Here is a 16,478-nt window from a genome sequence, read left to right as displayed (position 1 = left end):
ACATTGCTGCTCCTTTTATTTGCCGTGTGTAGTCTATAGTTGGGATGGCTACTCATTGGCCTAGGTGAGAAGACTGTACCTTCAGCAGTTTAATTAGGAACAAACTATGCGACATTAATGCATCAAGCTATATGTCAGACTTGTAAAATTAAGGGGAAAAACGAACATATATCTGGTGGGGTTGTATCTTCAAGTATTCTACCAATTCAAGGGCAAGGAGCTACCACTGATGCAAGAGTTAGAAAATAAGAACTCTCAGAAATTAATTGTCAGTGGAACTGGAACTCTTCTTAGAGTCAAAACTTGGAATTGTTGCTTGAAAGTTGGGAAAATCTTGCATTCTTTAACCTCTTGAGATCAGATAGAAGAACACTTGGAGAAAGAACTTGATGAAACTTTGGTTACAAGTGTTAAAGTAATCTCTTCCTAAAATGTATATGGCATAACTTATTTAGTTTAACTATCATACACTGAATCTACAATTCTGGAAGCTAGCTTCTATAGGCAACTTTATCAGGTATATGCAGGTTTACCTTTTGTTTTAGTTGAGTTTTTTATGGAAAGCTTGGTGACAGTGGTTTTCACCATTATGTTTGAGCATTATAAGAATCATAGGCATCAGCATAGTACTTCTATTTGTAGCAGACTCCTATTATGTCCTTCACAGAACTCTTTGGATTCAAATGGAGACATATGAGTGATGTATAGAGAGTAAGGAAACCATACACAGAAAAACAGGACGGGCAACGAAATTTTTTTTGATGTACGGAATAAATTTTCGCTGAGTTGATCTATGTTTTTTATGTTATTCAACATCACAGCACCGGGATAATTGTGAAATAGGAGATTAGTAGGAATCACACTGCATGTTTATGCATCTAGATGGTTGGATGGTCAAAAATCATTTATTATTTGATAATAAGTATTATGATATTAACGAACATATAAGCATAGGGCACATAAATGTTGTTGGACCATATAACTGTATCACTACTTTTAGAGTATTCTGGACAGAATATAAGAATGACGTTATCTAATGCAATAAAAGTTGAAAGTGCATTTAAGCTGAAGAGGATTTATCTTATTAAAATTTCTAAATATCAGCATCGTGTTGCATTTGTTGATCCAAGTAATGTTGACTACTTTTAAATGCAAGTTTTCTAGGTTTTAGGTGCTGTAAACCAAACGAAATTATATAATTGCAGATGCAACTAAGACAAGTTTCTTGATGGCTGTAATAGCTCTTCTTTTGGAATACATGAAAACTGTTTCTGTATGCTCATATTTTTGACATACATGTGTCTTAAGTTATTTAGTATTTCAGTATTTTGATGTTGCAAAGCCAATGCTGGACTTTCATATACCACCATGTACTTTCAATTTCTTGGATAGGGGAAACTGAAAGTGTTATGTGCTGTTAAGTTCAGTACAAGATCAACCACCCTTTCATTTTGACCAGACTTTTACAATCTACTTAGTCTTCCTCGGTGGCATTTGCTAAGATTCAAATAATTTCTAGCAAGCTGGATTTGGATAAGAATTTAGTTTCTTTAAAGTCAAAGGCATCGAGCTCAAATTCAATAGTCTGAGTTTCAATCTTTTGATTAAACCATGCTCATCGTAGTCCAGTAAATAAACTGCATAAGTCTCAAGATCTTATAATAGCTCTTGAAAAATTCCTTAGTTTCTAAGTGCTTTATAGATTCATATGCAACTTGTGAGAATATGATAAGCATGAATATTTATTATTGGTATATTCAGAATGAGTTACTGTTATTTAATTTTTCTTCGTGACTCTTGGGAGAGCAAAGACCAATCTCTCAGCTTCATGCATTTGAGCTCATGTTTGCTTGAATCCTAATCCTTTATTTTCTATATAATTCGCTTAGAAAAATTATTTACTTTTCTTTTGGTTCATGTTTGTTATTAATATTTGGAGTTATCTGCCTGTAGCATGCATAACTGGGGTCCAAACTTTTATTGCTACAGAAGGGAAATGCTGATGTCTTTGAGCAATCCATTTGCATGTTAAAATCTTAACGACTGTCCACTTGGCGCCGTGATGGCTCTCTCTCAAAAGTTATTCAGAATTACTTTTCCTTATTTGGCTGATGTTCTATCTTCACTAATTAGGTGGCTCTTTGATCATTCGATTGGTTCTTCACTTTTCTGGTTTGCTACGAGGATCAAGTCTTGTTCAGTTTATTTGGATAAAATTTCGGCGGATGAAGCAGAAGCTGCCTATAGTGCGGTTGCTGCTTTCAATAATGTCTACTAAGAAATGGATTCTTATTGAGATGAGCAGAATTGATGCTGCAAGGAGAATATCTACATAAAGGTTAGCGTGAAAGCAACTTTAAAGCTAACTTCTGTATGATTGCATCAATGCCCACAAGTTCGGTTTATTCGCATAAGCACATTCTTGATGAGTGAAAGGGATGTTTTTCGAGAAGGGCCAGCCAGCAGCAAATTCTTTTATGTGGCAACATTAGCTTACTTCCTTTTAAGCCAAATAGCATTACACAAACTCATGTTCCTTTCTTATCGTTGAATCTACTAGCTTACTCATTTTGCAAGTGCTAGTTGCTGATTGGTTGATTTTTCATTTAGGATAAAAACCAGGTTTACCCTTGTGAACACTCAAATTATTTGGCCTGGTTTGTCAAGAATCAGAACAAAGTGTTTCTTCTGACTTCTGTTTACAGAAAATGAACACATATATTTCAGTAGTAAAATCATATCTCAACTGCATACGTCATAGTTACCGGCAAAGTGATTTCGAAGGTTCAAAGTAATTCATAGCTGTGATTCAATGAACTGGACAACACATCTAGTGAGAAGACTGCCTATATTTTGAATATATTGCCTTTATATGATTCTTAACTCTGCATAGATTAGCAGCACATAGATAGACAAATGGAGCAGGATCATTTTCACAAGAAATTGTTGACAATGTGTTGATAGCTACCACAGCTGTTATCGCCAAAATGTGTCATATTATTCATTATTATCAATATTCTTTTACCATATTGCTCCAGCACTGGTCCCTGATATAACTGTTGTGTATGTATTATGCATGCAAACTCTGTACTTAATAAAGAAATTGTTACATCCCACATCGTCTGGTGAATGAGCTTTGTGATTTAGTTTGTAAGACTTAGACCCCCCTAACTTAATAGACATGTTTTGAGTTAAGGACGCTTGAGTGCAGTCCAAAAGTAAACCCGTGCAACCTTAGTCACAAAACGGACAATTTTTATTTGGTTAGACCCAAAACAGACAATTTCTACTTGATTAGACTCGGGATTTAACATAAATGGGAAAGTAAGCAACAACTGAAACACATATGTCATCTCTGGTATGCTGATGCAAAGTTTGTTGTACATTTTTCATAATGATTTGGTGAAAATATCTTATAGTTCGATTTAGAAGCAAACTGAAGAAAAAAACTATAGTAGCAGCTGGTACTGTCCAGGGTGGGATTCTTATCAACATAGGAGACAGTGATAGGAAAAAAGAATCATAATCTGTGGCAGAAATGAACACAAAATCATATTCTGATCCTACTCCACCCAGACCATCCTCCAGCTTTTGATTACTCTTTTAACAAAGATGTGACCACACTTTTGTGAAAATACTGTAGGGAAAACAAAAACATTTTATTATTATTTTCTGCTTTCTGCTTTCACTTGAGTTCGTTTGTGCATGGCATTGGCAGAGGAATAAAGAGGGAATCTCTTCCCTTACACTTCTTCCCTTTTTAATATTTTGCTAAAATTTACAGGTGAAGTTGTTATATGTCAATCATTATTTTGATTTTTCCTATTTTGGGTTTGTAAGATTATTATTCTTTCCTTGTTGGTGTTTCCTGTTTATTATTATTCTCTGCCCGCCATATCTTTCAAGGATGCTTTTCTTACTTCAAATTAAATTATTGCATTTTGACCTAATTTTCATGTAAAAATGGAATGATTTGATCCACATGGACTATTTAAACACAATATGCACTTACCACTTCATATTTGGCCTTTCATTTTAGCAAAGTTATTGCAAATGGGAGATATCTGGGTCAGCTTGTATGCATCTCAACTAATTCCTCAGAGTCTTGAAGTGAACGACTAGATAAATCCCCTCAGTGGTCATTTCCATTAGTGCTTAAGAGAACTCGAACTCAAGAATCTATATTGGACCTTTTTGTTTTTTTACCATTAAACCATCTAGCAGTGGTTTAGTTATTACAACGTTCTGATATAGGATTGAGATATTAGCAAAGTTATTGGACTGAAGGAAAGTTTGCCTTGTTAGTTTCAAACAAGAACAAATATGGATTTACTAGTATAATATCAAGATTTTGAACCTCTCATGTCAATCATTAAATCATAATTGGAAGGTTCATAGGCTAAAGCTATTCATGTAATATAATACAATTCGATTTTCACTCATATAATCGAGCCTAATTGATTAATTTACGATAAAAACCGAATCGAACTGAACCGGATCATAGTGATCATCCCTTAAAGATTATTGCACTTTTCTTTTATAGAATTGTGAATAGTGAAAGAGTAGCTGACTTTTGTAAAAGCCAATTTTGATCCTCCACGTGTAATAAAATTTGATGTGAAATCAAGTCATTTTAGCCAGCAACACCTTTTGATCATGGAAACCTATGAGTAGATGATTCTCTATTGGACGTTGAGGACCGTGACTGTCATCAAATATCTGTCACAGTACTGGCCGCGTAGCATTGCCCTTCTAATGATTGTTGATATAATAACTTAAGAATATGTATAATTGATTTTTATGAAAAATATTTTTTTAATTTTTGAGAAAAATACCTAAAAATTATTTTAAAATTTTTATATATTAAAATAAATTTTTGGTTAATTAAAACTAAAAACACCCTTTTAAGATCATATCTTAAAATTGAAAAAAATAAAATTATAAAATATGTAAAAAATATTATAATAATTAATTAAGTAGTCTATCAAGAGATTCGAGACCAAAAGAATAGAAGGCCAATGATTTATTTTGATGTAGAAATTAGAATCAATTTTGAGGAACAAATCCACCCTTGACATTTGTTCATTTTATCATAATGCTCTATCCATCAATTAGTATATACTCTTAACAAAAATAAAAAGGTGTGACAATGAGATCATACTTTATTTTACATCAACCCTTTTTCCTTAATTATATATATAAATATCTATACATATATGTTTTACCGTCAAAGTATAGTTGTATAGTTAAACATATTTAAAAGATTGTACGGTTCGACACTGATTCTACATTGCTAAATACCATTGTTTCCTTCTTGATTTTTAAAGATTATAGAACTTAGCGAGAGTTCTATTTTTGACTTCGCTCATTTAACTTATAGCCTAAATGCCCATATGAAAGAATAGTTTAAAGAATTCTAGGCGGGTTAATTAACCAAAGTTTGTATGATGAGATTGATTCTTCTCCAAAATATGAATTCTAGAATGCACATATATGTTTTACCATCAAAGTATAGTTGTATGGTTAAACATCTTTCAAAGATTGTACGGTTCGACACTGATTCTACATTGCTAAATACCATTGTTTCCTTCTTGATTTTTAAGGATTATAGAGCTTGGTGAGAGTTCTATTTTTGACCTCGCTCATTTAACTTATAGCCTAAATGCCCATATGAAAGAATAGTTTAAAGAATTCTAGACGTGTTAATTAACTAAAGTTTGTATGATGAGATGGGTTCTTCTCCAAAATATGAATTCTAGAATGCACATATATGTTTTACCATCAAAGTATACTTGTATGGTCAAACATTTTTCAAAGATTGTATGGTTTGATTCTGATTCTATATTGCCAAATACCATTGTTTCCTTCTTGATTTTTAAAGATTATAGAGTTCGGAGAGAGTTTTATTTTTGACCTAACTCATTTATGTTATAGCCTAAACGCCCAGATGAAAGAATGATAATTATTTTACATTTATATGATGAGATGGATTCTTCTCCCAAGTTAGAGTTGGATTAGACATAATAATAGTTTAATTAGGAGTAATCAAATCCATATACATTAAAAAAATACATGCATGCATATATACAACTAAGAGTAGTGGGAATAAAAGTTTATACTAAAGTGTTTTAAGTCTTATACGTCACATTGGTGAATCTGAGTCCATTCCAACTAACTGGATTATTGATGTAACCAATTTCCTCATTGATAGTAACATTCTTAATTACTATTTTAATCCTTTAAAGATCATGAGTTGAGACTTGAAAGATAAGAGAATTTTGTTGAGATTTTGATTAGAGAGGTGGTTTAGCAAGTTAAACATTATTAACTAATTAAAAGGCGGTGTCCGTACATGATTGATCTTTTTGTAGAATCAAACTTTTCTCTACTTTCCCTAACTCAAATTTTCTTTTCTTTTTTCCAAATTTGATGAATAATTTGGTAAATAAAACCATCACTAGTTGGCCTGATGATAAAAGAACAAAGAGAGGTTCATGAGCTTTTGAGTTCGAGTCCCCCTAAACACTAATACGGGTGACTATTGAGGCTCTTATCTGGCCGGCAGTTCCAAGAATCTAAAAGATGAGTTGAGATACATGCAAGCTGACCCGGACACCTCCGTACATGATTGATCTTTTTATAGAATCAAACTTTTCTCTACTTTCCCTAACTCAAATTTTCTTTTCTTTTTTCCAAATTTGATGAATAATTTGGTAAATAAAACCACCACTGGTTGGCCTGATAATAAAAGAACAAAAAAAGGTTCATGAGCTCTTGAGTTCGAGTCCCCCCAAACACTAATGGGGGTGGCCATTGAGGCTCTTATCCGACTGGCAGTTCCAAGGCTCTGAAAGATTAATTGAGATACACGCAAGCTGACTCTGACACCTCCGATGATAATAAAAAAAAATTTGGTAAATAAAATGATGTTATTTAATTTCTATCTAAACTTCATGTGGCATGACAGCCAATATATTCATGGTAGCTTTGGGTTAAATCATGTAATATAATAATAAATTGATAAATTCCATTGTCTTATCGATACCTAATATTAAAAAAAAAATAGCTTTTTGTTGTCAATTATTTAAGTCGACACAATTAAAATAAGCCGAAATGGCATATGCTATTGCTAATTTAATCAATTACTAAGATAGTTGGCTCTTTCTATATTGATCTATTGCTATTCAAAATTAGATATTTGTTAGTGTGATGGCTTGAAACGTTGACGTTTTATGGTTTAAATGAGATGACGTCATTTTGAGCAGATTTGAAGAATTGATCCTGAGCATTGATGGAGAGAAGATCCAAAGGCTGTAATTAGTTTTTCGGTCAACCATATAAAAGCTGAACTTTGGGCAGATTGGTAATACACAGTATTTTCGTGAGAACCTCTCTCTTCTTCGTTGGAGCAAAAATCGAATCTGTTAGGGTTTACGAATTTTGTGATTGAATCTTGTAACTTTGTGATTGAGTGACTGGTTTCAGGTCATTCAGGTGTATTTGATTACGTTACCAGTAGGGATTCCAAGGGTAGAGTCTCTAGGGTGAGTTACAGATTGTAGAAGGGGATTAAAGGGTGTTAATACTGTGTGTAATTTGAACTGTGATCTTGATAGTGTTAGTGCAGCGAGCTTGCTTGTTTCCTGAGCTCAACGTGGAAGTAGCTTGCTCAGATTGAGCAAGTGAACCATGGTAATTTCTTGGTGTTCTTGTGTGTGTGTGGTCTTTCGTGATTCTTGTTTGTGTTGGTTGTTGTTGGTTAAATTAGTGCGTGAGATATAACAATATTAATTTAAACATTTGTAAAATTGGTGAAATCAAGCATCAAAGTAGTTAAATAATTAATACTCATTATATATCTCAAGCTAAAGAGAATATTTCATTCAGGTTCCACCTTCACATCAACCTGTGTTTCTCTTCATACTCTCCATTAGAAGGGTTATTTTTAACACTAATCTCTTCTAATAAGTTATATTAATCCATTAATCTATGCATGCAATATCAAGGAAACATAATTAATTAAATATATAGAGGTATCGACTTTTTCCCGCCTATAAACTTTTAAATACCACTTTACTATCCAAATTTATATTTCGGCGGTGAACGAAGAGTAAATTTGGTCCAGGCTGTTGGAGTTTTTGAAGAGGGAAGTTCGATGAATCTATTAGTGGTACAATGTTGGGTTTTGGTGATTGGAATTTGACTTAGGAGCGGTGGTTGCGCAAACCCTAATCGCTTGGTTGTTGGTGATTAGCGGGGTCGATAGGAGTAGGGTTTGAGGGGTTTTAGTGAGTGATGATCAGAGAAGAGAATGGTGATGGTGTGGGGTCACAACTGTAAGTAATTGATCTATCATACGCAGCTAAAAACAAAAATTCAATCGGTAAATCAATTACCTTTCTTTGTCTAGATCCGAGTATAGATTATATCGTTTATATGTTTATAAATAAAAATCTATATAAAGTAAATCCATTCAATGATTAGAATACTTACGTACGTTTGGAGGCTTCTTCGAATATCTCTGATTTCGAACAGGAATACTGTTCACGGTTATTGTTCATCGTCTACTGTTCACATGATTTTTCGCCAATTAATCCAAAGTAGGATCGCACTCACGGAAGTCCACACGAAGATAATCCGTAGAACTCTTGATTATTTTGCTAGAACAATCAAAGGCTTCAAGAATCAAGAAAGAAGAACAAGAAAAGTTTTCTTCTTGAGAGAGAGAGAGAGATGGGGTGGCTAGGATTTTAATTAAATGAATAATTCCTTTTTGTTTTAATTTTAAGTTGCACTTATATAGTGCAACCATTAGAACCCTTATTCCACTTAGGAATAGCCATGAGCTCCAACCCTAGTTCATCTTTGCAACCAAACACACCTTTTATGGTATTTTAATTAATTAATTATTATTATAATTAAAATCAATTAATATATAATAATATATTAGCATTCTATTAATAATAATAATTCATTTAAATATATACATAGATATATTTAAATATAATCTCACTAATTTAATTTTAATATTAAAATTAAATACAGGCAACAACCTCAGCAAATTTAATTGCACTGTGAGATTACCAAAATACCCCTTTGTCCTGAAAGACGAAAATACCTTTCTCACAAATTGATTCTTAAATTATCTTTTAAGTGTATGACCCGTAGGCTCCTTATCATATCGGCAGTGAGTAGTATCGCGATTAACACCAATTAATCATCTCACTAGACACAGACCAAGATTGACCCCTAGCAAGGCATCATGGCCACTCGATAGATTCGGATTCAACGAAACGGGCAGTCTGTCAATGGTATGGTTACCGTGCAATCAAATCATTTCATCAACTGTTATCTCATCGAGACTGAGGTACAGAAATAGTGTCAACCTCAGATATCCTCGACACGTTTGTATTCAGTTATTGGACCAATGTCAGGAATATTAAATTGGATTGAGTATCAACTCAATCCCACTGTGGTCACAGATTTAGTGTCATTGCCATTTACTGAATTACCCAATGAGATAACTTCTCCCGTACCCAGGAGTGATGAATCATTTGTCGATCCATCATAGTCTCGATACACTTCTCAATGTAGTCAATCACTACCGTATTGATAGCTCTAAATAGAACTACGTTGGCCTAGTGTCAAACTACATCAATTGGTGCACAAGGTGCTCTGGTGATCTCAAGTCTAAAGATCACATGTACCACCATCTGTTAGATGATTTATTCTATAGACATTGGGGTTACCATCAATATGGAATCCTGTGGTGAGTCTGTTCAATGAACTTGCCTCTAGCAAGCACCTATGTGTTGTACCAGGTTGTCAGCAAACAACCTTGATAAGTGAGATCAGTCACTGCCTTTCGATAAGGTCGTTCAACACTATGATAGTCTTACCATATTATCTGTGTCCTTGATCAGAATAATACTGGGGCTACGGACGTTTCTAGAATGACCACCATATGTGATCATAGGGTTTTCACTATCAAGATTTGAAACACTTGATACTCTCATCACGGTTCTGCCATCCTAAGGACATATATCATTGCATACACGATATAGAAGAATATGCCTTTTATTGATAAATAAACATTTATTATAGAATCAATTTTACAATAATTGATTGACTCTAGGGCACCTACTCTAACAACAACAATGCTGGAATAAGAAATGAAATATAAATTTGGGTAATAAAGTGACATTTTAAAAGTCTGTGGATGAAAAAATATCATCATTAAGCCATTATTCGGGTGGACAAAAGTCGTTTACTCTAAATATATAGTAAACTTAATGTTTTTGTTAAGTAATTAAGATTAATTATATATTAATAGTAATTAAGCCTAGACAGAATCTTCGGGATGGAGTAAATAAAACGCTATAAGATCAGTTTCATTTAACACACTACACATAAATATATTATATATACTTAGAATCTTCATGTGTAGTTCATGGACAAATCCCATCTGATATTTTTATTTTTATTCAATTTTTTAAGATAACCTATCAGAATCAGAATGCCTATCTCCCAATTCCCACACATAAAGAAATGTGATATATGTATATATAGATATTTTTTATTTCCATGGATTAATTTAATTAGATTCTGAAATCTCCCTTCTCTCCACTATATAAACCCTTCTTCCCTTTCATATTATTGCACGATCAGACTTGCAACCTTTCAACTTTCTCTCTCCCCCAACTCTTCTTTTCTTTCCTTTCCTTTCTCCTACATTTTCTTTTTCTCATCAAATGGAGGGAAACCAGCAACTTCGTAGACAACTTGCAGCCATGAGACAGTCCCTCTTTGATCAGGTTTCGTTATAATAACTCCTTTTCTTCTTCCTCTTCTTCTTCTTCTTCTTCACATTTTTGTAACATGCACTTACAAAAGTTTCTCTTCATTTCAAGCCACATTAATCATAAATAAAAATTTCTATCTCTAGATCTTTCTCTCTTTGGAGCTGCATTTATCTACATATTATTGTGTTTGTACGACTGGAAGAGAGCATGCACAAGTTTTCTATTTTAAACAGAGTATGAGAGTAAAAGTCTTTTCAGTTAAAACTTCTTGTTTTTTCGTGTTTGTAATCGACTTGACAGTTGAATTTAGCTTGTTCTAGTGCATGTTATATGTGAGAGGTTCTGTTTATATATAATTTTCTTTGAGTTTGAGACGGGAAAATGATTTTTTGGGAGCATTTTCAGGGATACCTTGATGAACAGTTCATCCAGTTGGAGGAGCTTCAAGATGATGCTAACCCTAGTTTTGTAGAGGAAGTTGTCACATTGTACTACCGAGATTCCGCCAGGCTAATCACTAACATAGACCAGGCACTGTGAGTTTATGATAAAACATCAATCTTCTTTATTAATTTCAATACTAATAAATAAATTAAGCACTAATTAATGTTGTTAAATTATTTGCAGGGAGAAGAGCCCTCTTGATTTTAACAAGTTAGATGGCTATATGCATCAGTTCAAGGGAAGCAGCTCAAGGTAATTAATTAGTTAATTAGTTAAATTAATATTGGTGATTATTATAAATCAATATATCTAATAATAAAAAGTGTATCTATCAAGTATATTCTTTGTTGGTTTTTATCACAACAACTTCATAAAAACATTCTTTCTTATTGGGTGCAGCATTGGAGCCAAAAAGGTGAAAACTGAGAGCACACAGTTCAGAGAATATTGCAAGGCAGGAAATGGAGAAGGGTAATAATAAAAATAATTATTTTTTTTATTTTTTATAATCAGAGGTGGGTGTTCATGTTAGTTTGTGTGTACCTCAACTAATCCCTTGGGGTCTTGGAACTGTCAACTGAGTAAGAGTTTTAGTGGTCACCCCTATTAGTGGCTGAGGGGACTCGAACTCAGGAGCTCATCAAACATTTTTTATTTATTATTATTATTAAGCTACCTGGTTAAAATAATAATAATTATTAATATTAATCACCTGACACTCCTAGAAATTGACAGTTATTTTACCTGTGTGTTTGCGGTTTGCAGAAGTAGAAGGACTTTCCAACAACTGAAGAAGGAATATGCAACACTGAAGAAGAAACTAGAAGCTTATTTTCAGGTGGCTGAGCTGAACCCTGTTTGTGTTGTTTTTACCCAGAAAAAGTAAATTATGTGTTTTTAACTGATAAAATTTGATGTTGTTTTTGATGTTATTCAGCTAGCAAGACAAGCAGGGCCTATGGAGACTGCTAGTGGTCGGAAATAATTAATTGCAGAAGGGAATGCAATGAAAAAGTGAAATGTTGTTGTTGAAGTTTGTGCTGTGTAGTGTATGAGCAGCAGTAAAAATGGAGCACTTGAAAGGGCTTTTGGGTTGGGTTGATGAGTGATGTTAATCTATGTATTAGAATTTGGTTTCCTGAATGAAAGTTTTGCTGTGTGTTAGGCTTCTCAGTTTCAGAAAAAGATCATAAAAAGCCCTGTAATGTAAACTCAGTTCAATACTTCAATTATATGCTCTGTTTTTCAACTACTTGTAATTTCTCTCCTCCTTGTTTAATTCACAATAAATCATGGTGATCACAAACCAAAACCATTGCTCGTTTCCGTTTCTAGGTTTGACTTATTATCTTGAGTCGTTATAAGATATATACCTTAAACTTTTAGATCAAATAGTCTTTTAATGCCGTTCTTATGAAATTTAAGCAAATGTAATCATTTTTTTTACCTATAAAAGATAAATGAATAATTTTTCATTCTCTGTTTCATGACGATGAAAAAACTTTCCTATAATAGATGTATATACAACCAACTAATCATGAAATGTAGATGATTTTTCCAAGGAAAAGTTTTCATTGTTTATGATCGATTACTTCGGTCTAGCTCTTCTTTCAAGAACCAAACTGAAATCTCTCATGAATTTTCAAACCGCGGAAACTTGCATTATATTTCATTTGCTATTATGTTATTAACTTCTAATAGCTACATGCAATTATATATGTCACTTCCCTTTATATAACTATTGATCAAACTTTGAGTTATAATATGATTATGCTTGCATATGATTATCGAAAGACATAAAATTCTATTTGACTATAATGAAAAAAAAAAAAAAAAAAATCCCTTTAGTAATCACTAATAATAGAAACATCTTTTATTGAAATATAGTATTTCATTGAAGATTTCAAGTCAACAACCTCAATTATTGGGCGTTCAATAAACTTAATATACAAACCGTATACACAAAAGAGTCTTTTATACAATAAATATATGTACAACTAAATTAATTAATTATTAATATGATATTTTATGATTAGTTGGTTGTATATAGTATATACATCTATTATAGGAAAGTTTTTTCATCTTCATGAAACAGAGAATGAAAAATTATTCATTTATCTTTTATAGGTAAAAAAAAAAAAATGATCGCATTTACTTAAATTTCATAAGAACGACGTTAAAAGACTATTTGATCTAAAAGTTTAAGGTATATATCTTGTAACAACTCAAGATAATAAGTCAAACCTAGAAATGGAAACAAGTAACGGTTTTGGTTTGGGATCACCATGATTTATTGTGAATTAAACAAGGAGAGAAATTACAAGTAGTTGAAAAACAGAGCATATAATTGAAGTATTGAACTGAGTTTACATTACAGGGCTTTTTATGATCTTTTTCTGAAACTGAGAAGCCTAACACAAAGAGCAAAACTTTCATTCAGGAAACCAAATCTAATATATAGATTAACATCATTCATCAACTCAACCCAAAAGCCCTTTCAAGTGCTCCATTTGTACTGCTGCTCATACACTACACAGCACAAACTTCAACAACAACATTTCACATTTTCATGGCACTCCCTTCTGTAATTAATTATTTGCGACGACTAGAAGTCTCCATAGGCCCTGCTTGTCTTGCTAGCTGAATAACATCAAAAACAACATCAAAATTTATCAGTAAACTCTCTTTATTTATGACAAGTTATTAACAAATTGAATGTGTATGAGTGTATTATGTATGTAATTTGGGGAATTCTGTTGGAGTTGGCGACCACTTCAACAATAGAGGTCGCAGTTGCTCTGCACGTCGCGCTCGGGGTTTGTAAGTGGTTTGGGTTTATACCATGTATAATCGTGGTAGGATTCTCTAAGGATTATAACTTCTAATAGGGTTGAGCTTAGGGATAAGGATCCTAGTTGTATTATGTCTCTCTTCATAACCTAGTCTATAAAGACATTATTTTCTTGTATAAGTGATAGAAAAATCATAACAAATACACGAATGTAGAAGTTTAGAGATGACGAGAAATAAGGTCACTTATGTAGATTTAGTTTGTGACTGAGGCCTCTATTTGTCTTCTATTATTCTTGAGTATGAAGTTCTGTACAGGCTAGTTGAGATTGTTGTTTACAGTTGGTTCATGATGTGGTACACCATAATTGTGAAATGGAGGCCGACTACATTGAGCTAGTACTATTGTTTGAGTTGGGACACTTCAGTGTTGACACGATCAGAAAAGGGTTAAGATTGTTAGAAGAAATAAGTTCAAAAGTTGGATAGAGATTTTAGTTAAGGTTCTGTTCCTTGAGTTTCAGTTTACCAAGCTTTATATCAGCCTATTCAATTTCATAATCAAAATTTTAGGGTTGGAGATGACAGAAAAGTTGAATAAAGACATTGCTGCTCCTTTTATTTGCCGTGTGTAGTCTATAGTTGGGATGGCTACTCATTGGCCTAGGTGAGAGAGAAGACTGTACCTTCAGCAGTTTAATTAGGAACAAACTATGCAATTAATGCATCAAGCTATATGTCAACTTGTAAATAAGGGAAAAACGAACATAATCTGGTGGGGTTGATCTTCAGTATTCTACCAATTCAAGGGCAAGAGCACCACTGACGCAAGAGTTAGAAAATAAACTCTCAGAAATTATTTGTCAGTGGAACTGGAACTCTTCTTAGAGTCAAAACTTGGAATTGTTGCTTGAAAGTGGGAAAATCTTGCATTCTTTAACCTCTTGAGATCAGATAAAGAACACTTGGAGAAAGAACTTGATGAAACTTTGGTTACAAGTGTTAAAGTAATCTCTTCCTAAAATGTATATGGCATAACTTATTTAGTTTAACTATCATAACTGAATCTACAATTCTGGAAGCTAGCTTCTATAGGCAACTTTATCAGGTATATGCGGTTTACCTTTGTTTTAGTTGATTTTTTATGGAAAGCTTGGTGAAGTGGTTTTCACCATTATGTTTGAGCATTATAAGAATCATAGGCATCAGCATAGTACTTCTATTTGTAGCAGCCTCCTATTGTCTTCACAGAACTCTTTGGATTCAAATGGAGACATATGAGTGATGTATAGAGAGTAAGGAAACCATACACAGAAAACAGGACGGGCAACGAAATTTTTTTGATGTACGGAATAAATTTTCGCTGAGTTATCTATGTTTTTTATGTTTTCAACATCACAGCACCGGATAATGTGAAATAGGAGATTAGTGAACACACTGCATGTTTATGCATCTATGATGTTTGGCTGTCAAAAATCATTTATTATTTTGATAATAAGTATTATGATATTAACGAACTATAAGCATAGGGCACATAAATGTTGTTGGACCATATAACTGTATCACTACTTTTAGAGTATTCTGGACAGAATATAAGAATGCGTTATCTAATGCAATAAAAGTTGAAAGTGCATTAAGCTGAAGAGGATTTATCTTATTAAAATTTCTAATATCAGCATGTGTTGCATTTGTTGATCCAATTAATGTTGACTACTTTTAAATGCAAGTTTTCTAGGTTTTAGGTGCTAACCAAACGAAATTATATAATTGCAGATGCAACTAAGACAAGTTTCTTGATGGCTGTAATAGCTCTTCTTTGGAATACATGAAAACTGTTTCGTATGCTCATATTTTTGACATACATGTGTCTAAGTTATATAGTATTTCAGTATTTTGATGTTGCAAGCCAATGCTGGACTTTCATATACCACATGTACTTTCAATTCTTGGATAGGGGAAACTGAAAGTGTTATGTGCCTGTTAAGTTCAGTACAAGATCAACCACCCTTTCATTTTGACCAGACTTTTAATCTACTTAGTCTTCCTGGTGGCATTTGCTAAGATTCAAATAATTTCTAGCAAGCTGGATTTGGATAAGATTTAGTTTCTTTAAGTCAAAGCATCGACTCAAATTCAATGTCTGAGTTTCAATCTTTTGATTAAACCATGCTCATCGTAGTCCAGAAATAAACTGCATGTATCAAGATCTTATAATAGCTCTTGAAAATTTCCCAAGTGCTTTATAGATTCATATGCAACGTTAGAATATGATAGCATGATATTTATTATTGGTATATTCAGAATGAGTTACTGTTATTTAATTTTTCTTCGTGCCTCTTGGGAGAGCAAAGACCAATCTCTCAGCTTCATGCATTTGAGCTCATGTTTGCCTGAATCCTACATCTTTATTTTCTATATAATTCGCTTAGAAAAAGTATTTAC

At 33.1% G+C, this 16,478-nt stretch overlaps 1 protein-coding gene across 1 annotated transcript; it reads left to right on the top strand.

Moving 5' to 3' along the window:
* The first annotated feature begins 10,683 nt into the window (after nt 1-10,683).
* LOC116113755 (histidine-containing phosphotransfer protein 4-like) lies at nt 10,684-12,541 on the top strand. Its single transcript, XM_031399920.1, has 6 exons — nt 10,684-10,814; nt 11,208-11,338; nt 11,430-11,498; nt 11,646-11,717; nt 12,012-12,084; nt 12,184-12,541. The coding sequence occupies exons 1-6, from the start codon at nt 10,752-10,754 to the stop codon at nt 12,229-12,231; spliced, it is 456 nt and encodes a 151-aa protein (XP_031255780.1). The 5' UTR covers nt 10,684-10,751; the 3' UTR covers nt 12,232-12,541.
* The last annotated feature ends 3,937 nt before the right edge of the window (nt 12,542-16,478 follow it).

This window comes from Pistacia vera, unplaced genomic scaffold (assembly GCF_008641045.1).
Source record: "Pistacia vera cultivar Batoury unplaced genomic scaffold, PisVer_v2 Contig69, whole genome shotgun sequence".
NCBI lineage: Eukaryota > Viridiplantae > Streptophyta > Magnoliopsida > Sapindales > Anacardiaceae > Pistacia > Pistacia vera.
The sequence above is the reverse complement of the archived record's forward strand: the minus strand, read 5'-3'. Positions and strand labels throughout refer to the sequence as shown.

What these genes read in the sequence shown, in the direction of transcription:
- LOC116113755 (XM_031399920.1), top strand. Translation starts at nt 10,752, where the DNA reads ATGGAGGGAAACCAGCAACTTCGTAGACAACTTGCAGCCATGAGACAG. An exon ending in ACTAACATAGACCAGGCACT is followed by an intron (nt 11,339 to 11,429) that starts GTGAGTTTATGA and finishes AATTATTTGCAG; the next exon opens with GGAGAAGAGCCCTCTTGATT. An exon ending in TTCAAGGGAAGCAGCTCAAG is followed by an intron (nt 11,499 to 11,645) that starts GTAATTAATTAG and finishes TATTGGGTGCAG; the next exon opens with CATTGGAGCCAAAAAGGTGA.